This window comes from Paramacrobiotus metropolitanus, unplaced genomic scaffold (assembly GCF_019649055.1).
Source record: "Paramacrobiotus metropolitanus isolate TYO unplaced genomic scaffold, Prichtersi_v1.0 Parri_scaffold0000003, whole genome shotgun sequence".
NCBI lineage: Eukaryota > Metazoa > Tardigrada > Eutardigrada > Parachela > Macrobiotidae > Paramacrobiotus > Paramacrobiotus metropolitanus.
The window spans coordinates 387,725-409,335 of NW_026570223.1; the positions used below are offsets into that span (position 1 = coordinate 387,725).

Consider the following 21,611-nt stretch of genomic DNA (forward strand, 5'->3'; position numbering starts at 1 on the left):
TAAACGCTTTTGCCTTTATACACCTCCAGTTGCAGCAGGAACGAAAAAATTATTTTGCTGGATAACGTTTTCCACACGGACCGCAATCATGACCGATTTCAACACAACGCTCAACCTCACCTTATCAAAGGCTCAGCAGATCTCACACTCCGAATTCTTTGCGTTCATGACTATGTACCTGACCATCTGTTTTGCCGGATCGCTGAGCAACTTGGTGACCACCGTGGCTATCTTCACGAACACCGCTATCCGCCAGAGTTGCGGTTTCCTTATCGGACACTGTATGATACCCTGTACGATATTGTGCGCCATCATATACCCTATGATATGTATTATCGATTACTACAAGATCATTCTCAATAAAGCCATCAGCGTCCCGACAGCGGCTGCCATCTCGTGGATACAGATGACGAGTATCGCAGCCTTAATGTGGACGGAATTTTGTATTGCCGTCAACCGTCTAATCGCCATATGCCTGCCGCATAACTATCGCCGCTTCACCAGCAAAAGAAATATGGTGCTGATGGTGACCTTTGCCTGGGTTTTCGCCGGTATTAATGCCATGATGGGATTTTTTGGTGTCGGTGTACGCTATGCTGTCTCGCCACTGGGCAATCCGACGTACTTACAAGTCAGCAGAAGCGGCGTGTTTTTTAATACACTGCGCTTGTATCTGCCGATCTCATTGTCGGCGGCCGTGTACGCCGTCATCTATGTCAAGCTCACTTCCATTAAACGCAAACGACAGAGAGTAGTGTCACAAGTGAGTGATAATTTGCCATCAAGCAGTAAACAAAAACACTGGCAACGGCGATTACGGACTGCCCACATGGTATCAGTGGCATTTCTGTGGAATGCTATGTGCTCCTTGAGTATACCTGTGTATTTGGCTATCATGCCTGAAGTCTTCTCTCAAGCACCGATGAGCTTATTGTGGCTATCGACATTAATTATCCTCGGTTATGTGCTCAACCCGGTACGTTGCAAACAAAATACACTACTGTGGTCCATTAGAAAACCTTTTTTACATCATGTTATGCTACTATTTTTATCAAAACACGCCTCATATGGATGACTATACCTAGCATAGTGAATTTACGTTCGTGTGTTTTTGTAGGTGATTTTTTGTACTATGAATAAGGACTATAAAACTGCCTTGATCGACCAGTTTATCGCATGGAGATACAAGGCCAAACCACGTACCAGGCCACCACCATATTCTTTTAGCACGTCCGATCACAACATGCAATCCGTGCTTTGAGAATCTGCGACCATGCTAAAATATCAATTATGGAATTATGCTGCACGCGACATCAACCACTTTTCTAGGTCAACGACAGGACTAACGTTTCCGAAAATATAATTACCTCGAATAAAATGACTGGGGAACACGAGAATTTGGAGCGTAAGACAACTGGGAAACACGAGAATTTGGAGCGTTACTTATGCGCCCGGGTTCTGGGCGCGAAAACGTTTTCGTTGAGCCCCTCGGAAAAGGAAATCAGCTTTATGTCCTGAATTCACTGTTCAACAATACAGAAATAACGAAACAAAACATAGGGCGCATGGAATTGACCTTAACTTATCCTCATTTTCATGTTTATGCGAAATAATGGATAAAATGCAGTGTGCATACACTTAAAAAATAACTGAATTGCTAACAAAGGCATAGCAAATCGGAAGTTATACTCATCTCGAACGAACGTTGGTAATATACCAAGTCCCATTGGGATTAACTGCTACCGGTTCCGGTGTCTTTGTTATTTTTGTATTATTACCGTGAATCCGAATTAAACGCCCCCAAAACTTGTGAAGGCAAACGGCCATTGTAATTTTACCAAACCGGATTGCCAGATCGCTTTTATTACGAGCGAGACTGGAAAGCAGCCTGCAGAGGAGCTGGCTTTAAGTGGTGTCAAGCCATTTTGTGCCTGTTTCGTACAAGGTTTACACAGAGTGTGAGAGAGTATGCCCCACATCGGCCACAATTACGGTCCCCATATGGGGCACTCTCTTATGATCCCTATTCCTGCCAACAGGACAGATTTTTCACCTGAATGATATATTTTTGTAAGCGACACTCGTCTCTACCGAGTAAGCATACAGGAATTAAAGTATCACCTCGCCTCTGTCTACAATCCGAAATGATGATCCAGAGTTACAAACTGCGATCGACGAAAGAACTACACTGTTAATTACTCGTGCTTCCAATAAGTATTGAAAAACCTTCTGTTAGTGCGTACCATCATGAAATAACCATGCATAATACTGGCACCAATGCGGCAATCATTTCGAATCTGTCCTTTTCCAGTGAAAATAAAGAGGAAAAGAAGACTTTACCACTTGAATGTGCTGCTGAAGCGCCGTAAACGGCTGTTCTCATTTATCATTATTGAGGCATCGTTTAAACGCAGCCGCTTGTATCGTTCTGTTCGCTAACTGTTTCTGACTGCCGCATGGAATACGAACGCGTACCGATTTCTTAGTCTGCGACTAGCGTATCTAATGTCTTGTGTGAGCATGGAAAAGGTCAGTGCTGACGCTTAAAACAAGATCTAAGCGTAAGCAGAAACAATCGCGTCTGCCAGTACGATTATGATAGTCTTCCAACGAGAAAGGAGCGCCATCAAATGCAAACGCATTAAATTCTTTTCCTGGAGAAGCTTCCAGAAATCCTTTTCTTTAAGAACAGCGCACAACGTTGCCGGAAATGCAGCTCATCCTTTGCCTTCTGTACACGCCGACTCCATTCATTGTCCATTCGTTTGACACTTCCGTTGATGCTAACCGTCCAATTCCAGACAACGCCATCCACCGCACATGAATGGGACAATGCCCCTTAGTCTCCCGCGTCTGTCCGATCTGACTTATCCTTCCCTCAAATTGTCCGAAAATGGGAGACGCGGTTAGTTGGAAGGTCTGCTTAGCCAACGATACTTTTGCGTAGCGGTTTCCGCACGGCTTCGCGGAAGGTAGCGCGAAATGGTGAGGGCGTTTTATGTGGCCCCATAACATTTGATTTTGGCCGTCACGACCAAACACCAAAACGAAAGGAACCACCGAAATAATGATGGAAATATCACCGGTTTTTAAACGATCATGGTCCATCATACCGTATTCCAGTTGTTTGTAAAAACGAAAGGTCGTTGTTGTTCGTTGTCGCCGTCTTTCGTAAGGCACACGACACGGTGATTCGGTAAACGGTGTCTTCAAAGCCATTCAAACTCGAAACACAGACCAAGCGCGCATACAATTTCGGTTAATAGGAAGCAGCCTTTCGTATAACTGGGCTGTGATGGTGATTGGTGTCATATTTGTTTCACGAGGACAGCAACCAAACAAGAAATATACTTCTGGATGGCCGAGGCAGTTCATTAACATCTGTTATCTGGGGATTTTGGGGACCATCCCGTCGTCTCAACAGGTGTACGCAGAAGGGTTAGAAGGTTGTTTTTATTTGCTCTAGCTACTGAATATTTTGGTCTAAGTGTAAAGGGCATTTGCTTGTAAAAAGTGTGTATGAAAGTAATTATTTGGTGATAAAACAGAGTTGTGCGCATTTCGAGACACGCTCTAAGAAGTTAAGTTGTTCCACCAGCTCCATTTTATCGTGTTTTATTGCCAGGAGACAAGAATTCTTTTCACCAGTCCAGGAAGTCGAAATGGATTAGGCGTCGTGGAGTCAACAATGCATTTGCCGGTGAAGATTTGCTGCGTCCCACATGTCGTTCGGTTACTGGCCATAGCGTGGGATACCAATACGTAGTTTTTAATCTGCGATTAGTCGCTGGGAACGGAAACGGAGCCGCCGTCTTGTCCGGATACCGACGCACTACACGGATTAGCGTCATGCGTGAGCGCATTAGATCAAAGCCGAAGAGAAACTGCCCGGCTCATGGTTCTTAAAAGTCATGCACGTTCGATGAAAACTTATCTTTCTTCGAATTTCTTTAGATTATGCTGTATTATTCTGCAGCCAAATGATTTGGCTTGAAAAGCACAAAATTGCCTGGAGTCTGGAAAAGCTTTTTGTGATCGTTTCATTCGAAGAAAACACAGGGCGTTGCCAAGTCGCTGCCTTTAATCTCCTACATTACGTAGCAATTTCGAGATTAAAACTTGCGGGTCTTGCGCGTGCTTACGGAATGTCGCTGCCCAAAAAGCTATTGGCAGCACCATGGTATGTAGAAGTATTGATAGTTGATACTGACACTGGCGTAAAGCACGTGTATAACCTTCCCAGTGGCAAATAAATTTTCGGCGAGTGGATTGACGTGCTTCATTTATCAGTGCCCATCTTTAATAAATTTAAGAACTACTCATACGAAATAGACGTTCCCAGAGGAAGTTTTTATAAAAACTAGGGTACCACTAGCAGTAGGCAGTAGCTACCGACCCCAATCACATATGGTGGTGGAGTAAATTGAAAACTGGATGCTGAAAATTGTCTACATTGTTGAAGATTACCAGTTAACTTTCAGAATATAAATTCTTATGAATATCTCTTTAAAGGTCGCCACGATGAGCAACTCTAGCGCCACGCTCAATGCTACATTGTCCCAAAACCTCTTAATACCGCAAGTAGAATTTTTCGTGTTTCTGTTTGTATACATTATTGTGTGCTTCATCGGATCCCTGAGTAACTTGGCGACACTGGTGGCCATCTTTACTAACTCTGCCATCCACCAGAGTTGTGGCTTTCTAATCGGACACTGTATGGTTCCCTGTACGATAATTTGTGGCGTGATCTATCCGCTAATGGGTGTAATCGACTACTATAAAATCATTCTTAACCAGACCATCAGCATACCGGCAGCGATGGGCATCACCTGGCTACAGACGACTTGCAACGGAGCTTATGTCTGGACGGAACTGTGCATCGCATTTAATCGCTGGATCGCTATTTGCATGCCGCATAATTACCGCCATTTTACTAGCAAACGCATCATGATACTGATGGTGACCTTTGCCTGGGTTTTACCCGCCATTAATGCCATGATGGGATGCTTTAACGTGGGTGTACGTTACGCTGTATCGCCATTGGGCAATCCGACGTACATACAAATCAGTAAAAGCGGTGTGTTTTTTAACACACTGCGTTTGTATCTGCCGATCTCGCTGGCTGCCGCACTGTACGCCGTAATCTATGCCAAGCTCTCCTCCATTAAACGCAAGCAACAGAGAACAGTGCGCGAAGATCTACTGTCCAACCATAAACAGAAACAATGGCAGCGGCGATTACGTACAGCCCATATGGTATCAGTGGCATTTTTGTGGAATGCCCTGTGCTCTTTGAGTATACCCGTGTTTGTGGCGCTCATGCCAGAAGCATTTTCCCGGACACCGATGCTTGTGTTGTGGCTCTCAACAGTGGTTATTCTTGGTTATGTGCTTAATCCGGTACGTTGCAGGGATCTACAGACATCAGTTTTAAAGCCAAATACCTCTTGTTTGTTACAGTTTGTAACATGTTGTGAATAATCAACAACGTGATACAAAAAATAATAATAATATAATCATCAACAATTAATCATTCATCAACAATCTTGGTGATATAAAAGGTTATAGGGTTACGTTTGATTTCGTTAAATTACCGGATGTGCTTCTTTTAGGCGATTTTCTGCACCATGAACGAAGATTATAAAACTGCACTGATAAACCAGTTCACAGCGTGGACGAGCAAGGCTAAACTGCGTTCTGGACCGGTGAAGACATTACAGCTCACCTCAGTATTTCCGAGCAGTACAGCGCGTGAAGTCGCCCGTGATTTAAAAGTCTGAAAAGGTCTAACTGGAATTTCTTTGCGCCACCCGTTTCTTTGAATCTGCGACAGTGTTGTCGCCGACAACACTATAAAGTCGCAGTTATGGTTAAGTCAACAAATGTACTGCCGCGTGACCCGGCGTGGGTGGTCTCGGCTGTGGACGACATGTATTCGTACCGCTAACCGCAGCAGTATTGCACCTGAAGGGGTACTCGGATGATTGATTTACCAGTTAAAACGATCCTTGAAATATTTGCCGTTCCCGATGGGAAAGTAATGGGGAAAAGTATTTATTAGTATATTAAAATCAAAATTAGTTAAAGAATAACTGCAAAATTTGTAAATACGTTATCAGAATCGAGAAAAACGAACAGAATAATAATAATTAAAGTTAACATCTTCGTACACGCAAAACAGACCGTTGAGTCACTTTACCGTACGTAGGATACAATACATAGATAAACAACACCGTCACCAACGTCGTGTTACGGTGTTTATAGCTGCTTACATTACACGTATCTGTATATGTAATACCAGTTTATAGTTAATAAAAACATTTGCTTTTTATAGTTGCATGTACACAAGTTACTTCCTGAATCATCTTGCAGAAATCCTGATTTTAGCATTATAGCATATCGTTCCAGATTGGGGGTTTTCAAGTCAGTGTGTCCAGCAGAATCAAGACAAGAAGAGGTCATCAGAGTGCTCTTATGGTGGATAGTTATAACGGGCGTAAAACCGAACAATTTCATAACAAGTTTATTTTTTTAAAAAAATAACTTTGCAAAACATCAGCCCCGGATATTCTGTTGAAAACTTTGACGCAATCCAGCAAACACGAAAAAGCTACAAAAACAAAAACGGATCAGAAGTTGATCCCCGGCGCTATAAAGGGCTTGAGCAGTCAGCCGTCGCCAGTTTGAAAAGCAATCGCAGTGTACTTGGTCGCATCGCTCGCAGTTGGGCCCAACCGATGTTGCTTAACTTATCCAGAGGTTGACGCAAACTGCTCGACAAATTGGCAATGTCAGCATCTAAATCATCCGTTTGTTCCCGCCTGTAAAGCGAAATCGACCACTGCGATAACTAATAATTGAAAAAGACAAAATATATATAATGATTGATTGTCATTAATTTTGCCAGCTTAGGTCGGATTTTTTTGCAAGCTTCGATTATACAGATAACACAGCTACAACACGTGCAGAAAAACCGGAGACTGCACCGAAAAACGCAAAGCCTGCGTGACGGTAGGATACTACCGATAAAAATGAAATTTCACATCTGAGTAAGTAGGGAAATGGTAAATTGAGCATAAATGGTTAAAACGGTTTAATAATGCGGTAGGAGTGATGGTGGCACGCCAAATTCTAACGGTTGCAACTTGAAATAACGATTTTATACAAACCAAAATCAGTCTGCGTGCGATGGTCAAAATTAAGTTATTTTTTTATAATTGTAATTATTTTTGGACATGCATTGGACATACGGAAGAATTCCGCCATGAACGAACCTGTTGATAATCGTCTTGACAAACTGCTTCATCGACCTGCTACCGACGTTGAAACCACTAAATGCACACATGAACCGATATAATGTCTCGATGTCCTTATCGGACAACGGCGGGGTCATATCGTCCAGAAAACGTTCTAACCGTCGTCGTTTCTCATGATAATGGATGCAGTCGGCTGGGAAAACCAATGTGCCGTCTTTCACAAGCGCTGATGCCGCACAATCCATTAATATTCCTAAAAAGTCCATTAATGCAACTACACAGTACTCTGCCTACAGAATTTTACGGCCTAAATTATTTTTAACTACTGTTACAAATTTTTTTCCTGTCCAGATTAAATTTTTGGGAGCGTTGCGTGTAAAGGTCACTAATACCGACCTGCAGGTTCACAGCCCTCTTCGACCAGATCATCATCAGCTAAAACGCAGTCCACCATTCGAATTTGCAGATCACTGAAGTGTGTCCCACTGGGAATGTTTAGGATCTGTGCAAAGGACACTCGCGCCTGGATAACAGCAATGGAGCGCAGATGGGGACAGCGCTGTACCACCTCTTCCAGACAGTGCTCGCTTTCTTCCATGCAGTCCGCTAGGTCGGCGTCACGGGCATACAGCACCTCGAAGCAGGGCGGCGCAGAGTAGCCAGCCAGGCTGATGGTCAAGCCGGTCACGTGCTCCGTCAGGGTGACGTTTGAGAGGGCGCGCACAATGTTGTCGGGGAGCTTCTCCGCGGATTCCTTGTCCAGGGCCTCCACGGTGTCCATCAGGCCGGTGTGGGTGATGCGGACGTTGTGGCGGGTGGCGGAATGCTCCAGCATCTTATACCAATCACGACAAACGCTGGAAAATTGTTTTATTTTATTACGGATCAGAGGTGCGTTCGTTGTTGTGCTAACGCATATGCTTGCTAATTATTGTTTACGTTTTGCTCAGTTAGCTGTGAGAAATGCCCCAGCCGTGCAGCAGTGCGACATTAGTTTTTTCTTTTATAGCCACAAAAACCTTTAGGGTTTATGCATTATCATGCATTTAAGGTAGCTTGAAATGTGGCGACTATTATTTATGTTATTATGTAATAACGCTGATAGTGTTGTTTTACTGTAATTTTAAGTTTTTGCGATATTATCGTTAAATTTTAAACGTGCTAATTCTAGTACTTACTGGCAGCAGTTTAAATGATAGCATAATTTGAAAAAAATCGTTTGTCTCGCTTTTTGTATTGCTTAACCGCTTTAGGTTTTACCTTCTACTTAAGTAAAGGTGGCATATAAAAAAATTAATTTACAATTCGTTTTAGTATCCAATTTTGAACAATATTGCTTTGTTTGATAGTTTTTGGAAACATTTTCAATACCATGGTAAGATTCCATTAAAGAAATAAGCCTGTAAGTATAATATCAAGGTTTGGCTGTGTAAAATACTGAATTAATATTTTAATATCTTAAAGGGAATATAATCAAGGCGTTGACATTATCCTATGTCAGCGTTCGTCTGTATCAACACTGTACCGTCGCAGAACGAAATGGCTCCATGTACTATCCAGAAATCGGAATATCTGCATGGTTAGATCCGGAGGAATATCGGGGAACGATGTGTAATGCTTGCCACAGATGCAGGTGCGAATGGGGCGTGGTCCGTCGAATTCTTCACGCGGGAGCGTGAGGAGGTGGTTAGCTTCGCTCTCGCTCTTTCCCTTCACCGCCTCCTTCAATTCATTGTTCAGTCGCTCCACATCGGCCAACTTGGCCTGCAGTTCGTCCGCTGATTTCTGGTAGTTGTCCCGTAATTTAGCCACTTTCTGCTTGTGCAGGACTGTCGCGGGATCGGAGCTGGCGACAGGTTTGGTGGGTTTCTTCCGCTGACCTTTTAGTCGCTTGATTGTCTATAAATAAATTCACGTTTTAACACATCACAGATTTTCGTTGTCAAAGTTAAAGCAAAACCAGAACTATGAGAGCTGTAAATAAATTAATAAATACAAAATTTATTAGACAGTGATCTTTTTAAGATAGCGGATTCCGTACATGGTGTGATGAAGTTGGTATAAAAAAGTTGGGTGTCCGACATGCAGCGTACCTCGGATTTGTGACGCTGTTGACGGATCGCCTTATCAATGGTTTCGGCTTGGGCATTGTTGGGCCGACGGTGTTTGCGTCCGGTGGGGGCGTCGCCTGAATCCATGTGAATAACGAATCACGATACCTTAAAACTTGTCACAGGAAACTGATTTTGATATTAGTCACATGGCGTACAATAATATGGTTGTAAATATTGATACAATATAATGGACCGGTGTGTTGATAGGTTTTAGAAGGTGATTGTTACAATAAGTGACTTTCTGATTAGTTATTTGTAGTCTACGCCCAAGAGAACCAACTTGCATAGCTTTTTCTATGGCGCTGCAAGAATGTTCCAAGGATTATTTTGATGGTATTAAATGTTTACTATCTCACATTCTCACTGTATTAAAGAAAATAATAAGCACACAGCATTGTGCCAGCATAATTTTTGTCGAGTTTGCGACCTAAGAGTAAATGGTTGCTACGTACTAGTGATATTCGCGTATTTGTTACGCACTCAATAACGAGCCGCTGCTACAAGGACAAATTATTGCCCGTATCTGTTTTTAATGATTCACATTGTCGTGTATCAAAATAATTATTAATGCCAGTAGACTACAAGAGATGTAACGCTTAAACGAAAGGCACTGAAGTTTTTATATGCTTCCTTAATTATTAATTTTTAGTGGTCGTGGCTCCATTATACAAATTGCGTGCGATCGATGTTACTATGGAAAAAACCGATATACGAGTACAAATGAGAATGATTACAGCTAGCGCCAACAATCAGCTGTTTCCGATGTTGTCCAAAAATAAACAAATCTGTAGCCAGAAATGAGACGTGGTTTAATATGGTATTGCAGCCGTCGCGACGGCTTATTTGTGGGGAACTAGCCGATTCACAATGCTTGTTTTGGTGTATCTGTACTTCATAGAGCCACTGAAGGTGTGCAAAAGTGGGCGCACAATTGCTCTGCTGAAACTGCTATCCGTATTTCTATAAATTATCGTAATTGTTTGGAAGACGATGAACCCACCAAGACTGTCTAGCTTGGCTCATTACTTCACAGTTCCATATGCATGAACCGCCGACCACGCTAAGCACCTTTAAAAATACAACTTAATTGATCGCAATGTTTCCATTTATTTATGGTAATACTAGTGTAATTATCAAATTGATAAACATATCGATCGAGAGTGGTGTAATTTCTTAGATTCCTTTTATTGTGGTTATTGCAATTGGTCAACTGGATTTGATGTCGGTTTTTTTAACCGATATGTACAAAGTACATCCGGCACATTATACAGCAATACTTAACCAATCTATATTACCATTCTTCCGATTACTCGTTTTTATGCGTGAAATACGTAAGCATGTATACAAGTACAAGCAAGTTTTGGGATAGCTTCAAATTTATCAATAAAAAGTCTACAGTACAAGTAATCATAAGACCAGCGCTATCCCAAAAACTTCATCAGACGCCGGGTGGTTTGCAGAGGGAACCGGCGCAGTCCGCCGTTGTGAACGAAGCGCTGGTCCGTTCGGCGGATCTGTGTATCACCGGGTGGCGCCATTGGCGGAGCATAGTGGGCTAGCACTCTGGCCAACCGGTAGTATCCACCGTATCCATCGGACGTGGAAGACATTTCCTGTAATAACCAGGATCTGTTGCCACGCGTGACAAACGAGAGATACAAAACAGTATCTGTCCATGCATGTTTATTTATCACGTGCAACCACGACAGCACACATTTACCTGTAAAAAGCGGTCACACAAATACTCTCGCTGCAATATCGTTGCATGTACTGTATTAAAACGCCACATCGCGTGCGAACACGCTGTACTCATTATTGTTTTGTAATATTCCCCTGTCTCCATTAAGCATAAAATATTACGCTTTTGATAATTTAGGCATGGACACAAATATTTAGACATTATACCAAAACATTTTTAACTATATAAAATACTTCTAAGCTATCGCAAGTGTACATCTGCGATGCGATTCTTTTACTGATGTAATACATGTACGATATTACTCGTACATCAGTAAAAGAATCGCATCATTCGCGTTGAGTGTACCAAAGCAGAAAGGATGCGTACATTGTTAATCACAACATATTTTTGCAAACGGTGTATGCATTATCATTGTCATAGATAATAGACCATAATATTGACATAAAAAATAAATTTTGGCATTTCAGCAAATTTTGTAACGAATGGGTACTGCATGTCTAATATATACATGCGTTCACGCGCCGCAGTTAACACGATGCAGTTAACTGTACATCAAATTTAAAGAAAGAACTGTTTACAATTAACATACTTATATACGGGCTACAATTAGTTTTATCATATCTAAATCGAATTATACGCTCACAATGCGCCCTTGAATTTAATAATTAAAACGGAAACGTAAGGCAATACTGCGTAATGTTCATGTCGTCGTACAAGACTTCAAATTTGCCAAATCACACTAAAAATTGTTTGTTTTAAAATACTCGTAATTCTGAAAAACAGCAGTCGCAGTTATAAGAATTTATAGATGGCAAAATTTTAAGTTTTATGTTTTAGTGTTTTGGCAAATTAATTAAATTTATATAATACATACTGGAAGCGAAGCAGCATGCACGACTCTGCATAACTCACCTTGCGTTTTTCAGCGCCGTCTTTATGCAATCTGTACGTATCTACCGGTACGGGATACCGGCCTTCCCACACCCAGCACAACGCCGGCATAATTAACTGCAGCATGACCACGGCCACCAGCGCCACCGTGGGCATTTGCCGCGAAGCAGCCTGCATTATTCCTCTGGAACGTGGCAACAAAGCATGCAAATGAAAACTTTCGCAGTGGAGTGCAAAATTCCAAAATGAACAAACACACCCAACAAATCCCATCAGCTCACACCGATCAGTCTAATCAAGTAGGTATCTACTTTACCCGCCCAACTGACACATTTATATAGGTACACACCGCGGCGGTTGCAGTACGTGCTGACGGCAACGCCGCACGGCCGAGGCCACAGACCTTATTTCCGGTCATAGCGGCTGCGCCGTATTATATCAACCTGTTCCCTGTTTTGTTCCCGCGGGAGTCGGCCGCGGATGAAAGGGTGCTGGGTAAATTTAGACGAACGAAGCCCGGTTAATCAGACAAAGATCCCTGCTTGGTGTGCGCGCTTCCATCATCATTCGGCGGACAAAGTGGCCGTCGTGCGCTTTTAATCCCGGATTCATTTCCTTTACCGGCAATCTACATTTAGAATATTTAGCGTTGTGTCAGTGTGCGCGGGAAGATGTGCGATCACGTGCGCGTTGCACACTTTATTTTGTCATTTGTGAATGAAAGACGCTTCACGGAAGCTTGCGTCAATATGCCGACAAAAACAATATCCGCTCGTATACAGATACACACAGCAGTAAACAGTCGGGAAAAAACATGTCTCAACCGGCGTTCACTGCAGTTGGGAAAAAAACAGGTAAAAAAATTAAAGTTCATCTAGAATCTAGGGAAGCACTCAATATGAGTAGTAAATTTTTTTGCAAATTTTTGTAATTGGAAGTAATATTATTATTTATTTCCAAACTTTTCCCGAAGCTGTGGATTTTCTTTAGCCTAAATTAATGTCGGCCAGTCCGCCAAGATTCAGCCCCAACAGTTTCGTCCCACTCAGTAGATTCACGCCCAACAACGGCTTATGTTTCCGCTTGGTCGTAGTCGTCGTCGTGGATTCCGTCGTATCGATTTCCAGCATTTCCGTTGTGGTCCGTCGGCGTGGCCGCTTAGAAGTAGAAGCACTAGTGGCGCCTCCTGTATTCTGTGTAGCATCGTTATTAACAGATCCAACTTGCCCGTTTGGGTTCTGACCGCTTCCCGTGGGAGTTTGACCACCAGACGCACCCTGATTCATATCCTGTGGATTCTGGTTACCATTCTGCGGCTGACCGTTTCCCGTGGGATTCTGATTATTCCACCCACCCTGATTGCCATTCTGCGGATTATTGCCATTCTGTGGATTATTGTTGCCGTTGAATCCTTGATTGCCTTGACCGGTGTTGGATGGGGATTGATTAAAGCCGGCATTGTTACCGTTTTGTGCGTTCTGATTGGTGGGGAACCCCCCGTTCTGGCCTTGTTGCTGCCATTGACCGTTACCGGTCCCGGTGTTCCAGTTGCCGAAGCTATTCTGGAAGTCGTCCCACTGTTGTTCGTTGGGCACTCCACCGTTCCAGTTGCTGTTGCTGCCTCCTTGGCGGCCGGTATTGAGATTTTGCTGGTTATCACCGGATTGGTCGGTTAATGAGCCGGATTCTTCTGATGGACCGCCTATTTCCACGGGTTCCGTGCCGGTTGGATTACCGGCGGTGTCGGTTTTCTGTTTAACTGGAAGCGAATGCACGGAGCAGCTCAGCAAGAGCAATAAAAATATTCCGTTCGTAAGCATTTTGGCGTAAAATTGTCGAAACAATTACTGTAAAAAAAACTGCAGATAAACAAAATAAGGAAGAACAGATAAATTGTACTAGCACGGTAAGATTGGCAAATAATTAATACTCTCAGGTTGATGAATCGAAAAATTTTTATAAGCGTTTAAATACTGCTGCTGCATTAGCCGCATGGACATGTGCCGCTTTCGTGTTGTGATTTTCTGGTTTATTACCTTCAAAAACAAATAGCTAATTACTTGGAAAATGTCATCAAAACAACGATGTCAGACAGCCGTTAGCCGGCATTACGAAGCCGTCTACCGGTTAATTTCCGGTGTATTGTGTGGAAAAACATCGTACAACTTTTTCAGCGTCGTCCGTTCGTTAGTCGTTACTGCTAAGGCAAGTCGGCAAATGGTTTCCTGCAAATTTATTTTCTCCCCCGAAAGCAAACACCCATGAAATCATGAGAAAACCAATCAAAATAATTATTATAATATGAAAAGTTTCGGAAACCCGCGATGTGACGCAGAATTTACGGTTAGCGAAACCTATCGCTCAAATGATGCACCGAAAATGAAAACATGTGAATGATATTACGACGTATCTACGGTACAAGCTCTACTAAGCAATTCAATTAAAACAAAAATTATGGATGCACTTATAATAATTATCGGCCGCGATATTTCTTAAAGGGGAATTTCGTTGGTACACGCGGATGATGGGTAGCCGACTGCGGCATATACGCAACGCGGTTGCCACCGATAAAGAACAGCTTGGGAATGGCCAATCCGTTCAACAGCGGTACATGCGAGCTTTCGGTCGTGGTTGACTCTTTGTCCTTCCCGCTCGATTGCCATCTACATCAACCAAAGCAATACCGTGATTAAAGTCCAAATTAATCAGAAGAACGCTACTCTAGAGCTTTAATTACTTTGAAGAAAAACCAACAGTATATTATAAGCCTTTTCAGGAGAAATCTGCCTTTCTTATAATCCCTGTAATCATCGGAAACCATTTTTCTGCCTTATAGAGACGTATCTGTTGCACCATACAATGTCATATACTGTATCTACCGCAAAATTTACTTGGTTTCTTTCTTATAATTATTATTACCAGCGCTGAAAAGCGATAATCCTTAATGCCGCTGTATTGGTGTATTTAACGTGACATTCATGTGACCTTTATAGTGATGGGGCGGTAACTGTGTTCCTGTAAAGTGTAGTGTTTGGTACACTGCTATTTGTAATTGCATAAATTATCAATATGGGGCTATTAGAAACCAGACAGTTTTGCGTTTATCTTCGCATATTAATTTTATCGAACAGGTGGTGACGTACAGATTGATCAATAAAATGTGTTGAATACAATATCAATAGATTCATATATCCTTACGTCCTTATTTTTTGGAAATTATCTCCTAAATCAAGATTGATTTTCTCAATAAGTTGATAATTTTATAAAATAGAGCATTGCAGAAACGTTCCTACGTTTATCTTCAAAAAAATCTTGAGTTTTGGAGAAGGTCTAAAAAAATTCTTAGAAGTTGTAGTACTTAAAGATAGTTAGTACTTAAAGGTTGTTACTTTTGGAAATTATCTCCTAAATCAACTTTGATTTTTCCATTTAGTTGTTGATTTTATAAAATAGAGCACCATTCAAAGCATCCTACCTGCAGCTTGGAAAAAAAATTTCGGTTTCCGAAACGTTTCAAAAACCCTTTCAAACTTCCTGTACTTAGCGTTTCAAGTTCATGGAAATTTCCAGTAAATTCTGGAAACGTATCGAATAAGGAAATACAAGTTCCGCAGCTTAGCAACCTAAACTACAGATCTGTATAGTTATTTAAATTGTCAATTCCATCAGAATTATATTTTTTTTTAAATTCTTGAAACCTTTAAGGTGCTTTTAAAACACGTTCGGATACCTCAAAATACTTAACCATAAATTTTTCCATCAAAGTCGCCTCCAAAGCTTTACATTTCAAGAATTTCTAAACATTTCTAAATATTTTGACTCGGCCCCGCGCAGCGGGGCCGTTACCTCTAATTTTTTTAGCCTCCAGAGTTTCGAAATTTTAAAAATGTCTAGGAATGTCTGAGTACCTCAATACCTCACGGTCTTAAATGTCTAATTTATATGTAATTTCTAAATACCTAAATGCCGGTTCGCGGTCTGTTTTTGTATTCACTCTCGTACGGCTCTGTGATACTGGTGACAACTTGGGCATTCACTAACCTCGAAATCTGCTAAATATGTATTTATTTTATTTTGATAAATACTGAAGAGCTTGAATGATGGCTGAAAAACCTTACAATTACAGTAGTAGCAAATGAGGTCACCTTGGGTGTGAGTGAGGTCACCTTGGGCGACCGTTAACTGTTCCCCACAAGTTTCCATTAATTCTGCACTGAAAAATGGTTTTTTATGGGCACCGTGTAAATGATCCCACTCTACCATTTTATCACTGTTTAAATATTATCTGTCGTACCAAAAATTCAAGTTTTCAGTACTTTAGATCGGCAGTATAAAGTTACGTTAAAAACGTTAAAAAGAGCCAATAAAAAAAAATTACGGAGGCTTTCACAGTTTTCATAAAACTGGTCGAATTTAACCGGAAAGCTTGAAAACCAATAAACTTTCCACATTTCTACATGTTTAAAATATTTTCATAGCGGGCCTCGCAGAGGTTTTAAATTTGAAATATTTCTCAAAAATTTTTTTACTGCTGTTACGAAGTACGAGTATATTTTGTATTTTTTTCGTTCTTCCATACCTCAAACACAGCTGGTCGCGCGCTAGCGCGACCGACACTTGTACAGTAAATAAGCTTCGCATAGCGCATTGTTGTACAACGATACGCAAACCGCTTCAAAGTATTATAACTTCCAGTTAGCTAACGCATACAGCATCAGTTTTTTTCGTTTTCTTTTCATATCAGTACTTTATAACTAAATACTTTATAACTGTCCTTCTCGTTGTCACAGCAGTATTGGAATGATATATTTTGCATTAGAATTATTCCGGGAGTTTTTTTTGCTTGTATCCATACATACTGATACAGTTAACGTATGCTTTATAACGCGCATCCATACATGCAATTAACGCAATTGCTAAGATGCCTTACTTTAAAAATTTTGTAACATACCGTACAAGCAAAAAACGCAGTTCGACTATTGTTACATATTTTTATATAAATTATAGTATGATACACATGCGCCAAGTAGGTAGTCCGTAGTAGTGTTTTATTGATGTACCTAGCTTGCACGGAGGCCTTAAAGCGATCCCAGTTAGCCAAAACGACCATAGGCGATTGTGTTTGGCTGTCAGGCCTCTCCTCCATACTGCTCTCCAGTGCCGGATCTCGACGGGAATGCCGACGGGCCACTTTTGGAAACGGCGCCATACGCACCAGAAAAATTAGGTTCTGTAGCGACTGCAAAATGTTTCAATATAATTATTACAATTCATTTACCTTTTTTAGGGTAAGCACTAAAGTTACACAGCCACATAGCTTGCTACAGCAGCGTAACAATCACTGATCTTAGACAAACTCTGACTGGATGAAATCAGTTTTTTCGCTAACGGTGCACGAAATTGCTGCTTAATAGAAAAACCCGTGTTATAATATTCAATCACAAGCTTTCCCGCGCAAAAGACCAGCGAAGGTTTACGTTTACCAGTGAAACAACCGAATAAGCACTTTGGTAAACCATACAAAATTACTCTGCACTTATAATATTATACACTGCTAATAAATGAAAGTATAATATAACCATTAAAAAAAGATTTCGGGGCTAGTTGGTTTGTAGCTCCAAAGGTCAACTGAATATGCATTTAAATATAAGCAATAAATAGCCCAAAGTTTTTTAGCCAGGTATGGCCATGATCGCCTAATTACGTACCTGTTTCTTAAGCATGGGCATGTGGCGACTGCTAGGGGACGGTAGCCGAAGTCCACTGGTGGCTTGGATGGTCAGTCCCTGGCAGCGATTACACACCACACTGTAACTGCACAGCGCCAGAATACACTTGAGTACTTTCATGGTCACAGCTTTCCGTAATCACAGCTTCGAATAACCTTTCACCAGAGTGCACTGGCCGATTGACAGTGAAATAAATGTAAAAATCGCTGTACTGCTGCAATATAACCAAGATTGCCGAGATTTTAATCATAATTCTCCCTTGAGCGATTACGGTAATCAAGAGGCCGCTGGTATAACCCCCGTATATGTGCCCTCAGGTGCGGCACGAGCGGATCCAATCCGCTGGCCTTGCTGCTCCTGATTGTCTAATCTCCGCCTGATTTCCGCTGCCCCGTAATTGTCCCGGATACACTCGGCTAATATTCTCCGTAGAAAAGCGGGAAACCGTGAAATTAATCCCCGGCGGCGGTAAGGATCTTCAGTGTACTTAACGGACAAAAGTGTTTTTTCAACATGTTACCGGCATCACATGGCCCTGTGCGTTATTCCGGCACGGCATAATGGCGGATTACATTTACCGCTCCAGCAACTTCCAGCCGGAATACAATCAAGATAGCAGAGGACACTAATAATTTTCTTTATGTCTCATGAAATTCGGGAAGTTTCCCAGTGTATGCGGTGACATTAAAAACGATATTTTCTAACACTATTGACGCACTTCTTCAGAAAAAAGCTAGAGCAACATCTAAAAATAAGTAATCGGTGCCATTTGTGGGAAACTAAGATGCTTTCATGACGTCCGCGTTCGGGAAAACCGTGTCAATGATTTGAGTGGTTTTTCATCATTATGGTTAAGGATAAAATAAAGGCTAGCATTAACACCTACAGAGTACTATACGAAGAAAGTTAGCAAATAAGTACCTGTCTACCAAGGCTTTTAGTTGTTTTAACAAACCTATTGGCTTGACTGTCTGGCTTCGAACTTGGACTACACTTAATAAATGTAATGGAGAAAATTGCATACCATGATAAACGTGCTACGGTGCCCTTTAGTATAACCTTTGAAGGCCTTGACAAGCCCTCGTGATCTTGGTCACCCGAAGGTTATTCGTCCGCCCAAAGATTAGCCGCTGCGTAATTAAATGTGCCGCAACAGGAAGTAATGAGCGAGCTACATGTCTTAAAGGATTATCAAAATCCGCATTTACAACATTTTGTCTCGCACACCGGAGTACGGAAACTTCATTGAAAAAACTCACGGTTGTTGACATCGTACCTGTATTACTCACTGAGACATAACTTAATGCTTATCTTTACAGTTCTTTCCGGTTTTATGAGCTTTCTCTCAACAGATAACTCAAAATTTCAAAATCAAAATTGTGGGACACAGAGTAGGCATATACAGCTACGCGATGCACAATTTTTTATTAGTCAATTAAAACCCTGTTATCACGAAAACAGCGACACTTTACTGCATGCCACCGAACACTGTAAAATTCACAGGTCGCTTGGAGACTTCGTTTTATCCGCTTAAATAACGTTGCAGCATGTAGAATTAATCGCTGAGGTTTCCTTCTGTTCTAACAGTCGCTTGGATTACCAACTGGGCAGATCATCAACTTCCGGTATAGAGATCAAATTCGTACCATTCTAATCATGTCCGCCTCCGTCCACATCATCCTCGTCCTGTTCCTCCTCGCCCCACTAACCACCGCCGCCCCGGTCAGCGCCTCCAGCTACCTCCTGGACAAGCTCCTGGACGCCATCGTCAATCGCATCCTCAGCGGACGCCCGGTAGAGGTCGAGGCCAATGAGAACGCCGTAATCTTCCGGCAGTCCGGTAACTGCCAGACCGAGCCCTATGCCACACCCTCCTCGCGGATTCCCCAGATTATCGAGCCGTCGGAGCAGCCAACCGCGCCGCCACCCACGACCAGTTCGACTGGCTCGCCGACATCTGGAGCGACTGGGATAACGGAGACGACAGGGACGCAATCTCCAGGAATAGCGGAGACTACCAGCCGGAATCCGTTCTGGTGGTGGGTGACCGATGAGCCCAGTGCGCCGTGGTGGTGGAACCGGGAGACGTCGACCTCGACGCCGGCAACCAGTACGCCGACCACCACGAAGGGATGGTTTTGGTGGAGTAAGGCGCCGGCTTAATTTAACACACCGGCTCTTTTGAAACCAGCTGCATTTCAATTTACAATTTTATCTCTGGCATATAGAACATAGAGCAAAATGTCGCAGAGTACAACGGACTACAAAAATCGGTTAACGCCGGACCACGGTTCGTTTACAGCCTCTCTTATCAAGCCGCGAAATCGGCTGCACCCGCAAAACCGGTCTTAGCGTCAACCGACTTTTGTCGCTCATTCTGTAAAATTTAAACCCTGAAATATGATAGTGGTGTTTATTTTCTGGGCTTCTGTAGATGTTTAATGCTTGTTTGTATCATATAATTTTGTTAATTCGTCTTGGTACTTTAATGGAATTTTGGAGCCAGCCAATAGCCGCTTGAAGTCATGTTTATTCTGTATTTAGTTCACTATATTCTAAACATTTATTGTGAGTTAATACAATAAAGCTGCTTGTGGCATCCGCCTGGCGTTGTTGACAATTTGACAAACATCCAGCTAGCGTTCTTACACTGACACAATCCGTTTTGATGTATCGTCAAAGAACGCTTTTAGCCCGGTGTATTTACCCATACACTTTGTCCCATAATATTTATGGACGTTGCGGACCAGTATGACTGTGTATGCGTGTCAACGACACCAGTAACCGCATTATATACCCGGCATCCGCTGCTTGACTACTTGAAGTAACAGGGAACACTTCAGTGTTGAAGATGAATTACATTTGCGTGTAGTGTGGTCCGGGCGGCCAGCAGAAATATAACTCCAGCCTGTTGACTTAAGCATTTATAAGAGAGCACTGTAAAGTTGCCAACCGGTACTCCTGTGCCTGATTTGAGTACAATCGAAGGACGTATTTTTCAGGAGATACGTAGTGCTAGTTATGTGTGTTAGAATGCCGGTGTGTATGTGTGGCTACAACCCGCCTCAACGCTTAGGGAACGTATCGATTTACAAGGGATGCCGGCTTAGCGGGGATTAGCGTGCCCACGGTCAGCTGTGCGCTAAACTATCGCAAATCGGCATCGTGCATCTTTTATGTCATACGAGCATCATTGAAAATAAGCCAGATTTTTCTAACACTCTTCGTTGTTATTTGTGAAGCAAACAGAAAATACTGAGCACGGCAGAACAAAAATAAACTACAATATAAAGGAATAAACATAAAATAAATGGAAATATGCACGCACAGATAAAAAATTAGAAAATTTAATAAATTAAATTTAGATATAAGAAAATCCCGACTGGAAAAACCGTGTACCAAGCAAGGCACAAGTTTACAATATACCGGCATTCCAGTTAAACCGGGAAATCTAAGCTAACAATGGCAAGAAAATTGAGTATCCTTACGTAAGAAAACTCAGTGGCGATACTTTTATTATAAAGTGTCATATTATCATTCTTCCGCCGACTGAGTCATCAAATTTCATTAGAAAAAAATATAGGCTAATGCGAGACAAAGTATAGGGGCTTTTACACTACCATCCAATTACGCCCCGTAAAGCTTTTAAGGCAGCCCCGAGCCGGTATTGAAAAATGGGGGATGCTGCACACAAGCGGGAAAACGCGGATAAAATCGATCATCATACACCATCCCACACATAGGCCCATCCGACTGTAGCATCGATCGGATCCGGAGAATAAGAGAACAAATGATTGATTCTCGATCCCGGCGCTGTATATATGTAGATCTGGCACACAACACTCCGCCTCCACACCCGGGCTGCCTGTGTATATGCCGCTAACACAACGCGCAGCTGCATCAGCACACACAACCGGTTAGA

At 42.2% G+C, this 21,611-nt stretch overlaps 4 protein-coding genes across 4 annotated transcripts; all 4 read right to left on the reverse strand.

The window, feature by feature from the left end:
- Nucleotides 1-6,376: 6,376 nt before the first annotated feature.
- Nucleotides 6,377-9,771, reverse strand: LOC129596169 (uncharacterized). The gene is made up of 5 exons (XM_055493369.1): nucleotides 9,350-9,771; nucleotides 8,782-9,155; nucleotides 7,653-8,113; nucleotides 7,275-7,509; nucleotides 6,377-6,821 (listed from the first exon to the last, which is right to left on the reverse strand). The coding sequence occupies exons 1-5, from the start codon at nucleotides 9,452-9,454 to the stop codon at nucleotides 6,650-6,652; spliced, it is 1,347 nt and encodes a 448-aa protein (XP_055349344.1). The 5' UTR covers nucleotides 9,455-9,771; the 3' UTR covers nucleotides 6,377-6,649.
- A 794-nt stretch (nucleotides 9,772-10,565) lies between these two features.
- On the reverse strand, nucleotides 10,566-12,362 carry LOC129597892 (uncharacterized). The gene is made up of 2 exons (XM_055495597.1): nucleotides 11,982-12,362; nucleotides 10,566-10,983 (listed from the first exon to the last, which is right to left on the reverse strand). The coding sequence occupies exons 1-2, from the start codon at nucleotides 12,231-12,233 to the stop codon at nucleotides 10,792-10,794; spliced, it is 444 nt and encodes a 147-aa protein (XP_055351572.1). The 5' UTR covers nucleotides 12,234-12,362; the 3' UTR covers nucleotides 10,566-10,791.
- A 584-nt stretch (nucleotides 12,363-12,946) lies between these two features.
- On the reverse strand, nucleotides 12,947-13,780 carry LOC129593035 (N66 matrix protein-like). The gene has a single exon (XM_055489219.1). The coding sequence runs from the start codon at nucleotides 13,778-13,780 to the stop codon at nucleotides 12,947-12,949; it is 834 nt and encodes a 277-aa protein (XP_055345194.1).
- Nucleotides 13,781-14,336: 556 nt separating this feature from the next.
- Nucleotides 14,337-18,206, reverse strand: LOC129597980 (uncharacterized). Its single transcript, XM_055495699.1, has 3 exons — nucleotides 17,669-18,206; nucleotides 17,021-17,199; nucleotides 14,337-14,623 (listed from the first exon to the last, which is right to left on the reverse strand). Exons 1-3 carry the CDS (start codon nucleotides 17,807-17,809, stop codon nucleotides 14,434-14,436), a joined length of 510 nt encoding a protein of 169 aa, XP_055351674.1. The 5' UTR covers nucleotides 17,810-18,206; the 3' UTR covers nucleotides 14,337-14,433.
- Nucleotides 18,207-21,611: the final 3,405 nt, after the last annotated feature.

Coding starts and splice junctions, on each gene's coding strand:
- LOC129596169 (XM_055493369.1), bottom strand. CDS start 9,454: ATGGATTCAGGCGACGCCCCCACCGGACGCAAACACCGTCGGCCCAAC. Junction 8,114..8,781: donor AGCCATTTCGTTCTGCGACG/GTACAGTGTTGA, acceptor ACAATTTTCCAG/CGTTTGTCGTGATTGGTATA. Junction 6,822..7,274: donor GTCAAGACGATTATCAACAG/GTTCGTTCATGG, acceptor TTCGCTTTACAG/GCGGGAACAAACGGATGATT.
- LOC129597892 (XM_055495597.1), bottom strand. CDS start 12,233: ATGGGATTTGTTGGGTGTGTTTGTTCATTTTGGAATTTTGCACTCCAC. Junction 10,984..11,981: donor ACGGCGCTGAAAAACGCAAG/GTGAGTTATGCA, acceptor TGGTTATTACAG/GAAATGTCTTCCACGTCCGA.
- LOC129593035 (XM_055489219.1), bottom strand. CDS start 13,780: ATGCTTACGAACGGAATATTTTTATTGCTCTTGCTGAGCTGCTCCGTG.
- LOC129597980 (XM_055495699.1), bottom strand. CDS start 17,809: ATGAAAGTACTCAAGTGTATTCTGGCGCTGTGCAGTTACAGTGTGGTG. Junction 17,200..17,668: donor TGCCCATGCTTAAGAAACAG/GTACGTAATTAG, acceptor AACATTTTGCAG/TCGCTACAGAACCTAATTTT. Junction 14,624..17,020: donor AAGGCCTCCGTGCAAGCTAG/GTACATCAATAA, acceptor TGGTTGATGTAG/ATGGCAATCGAGCGGGAAGG.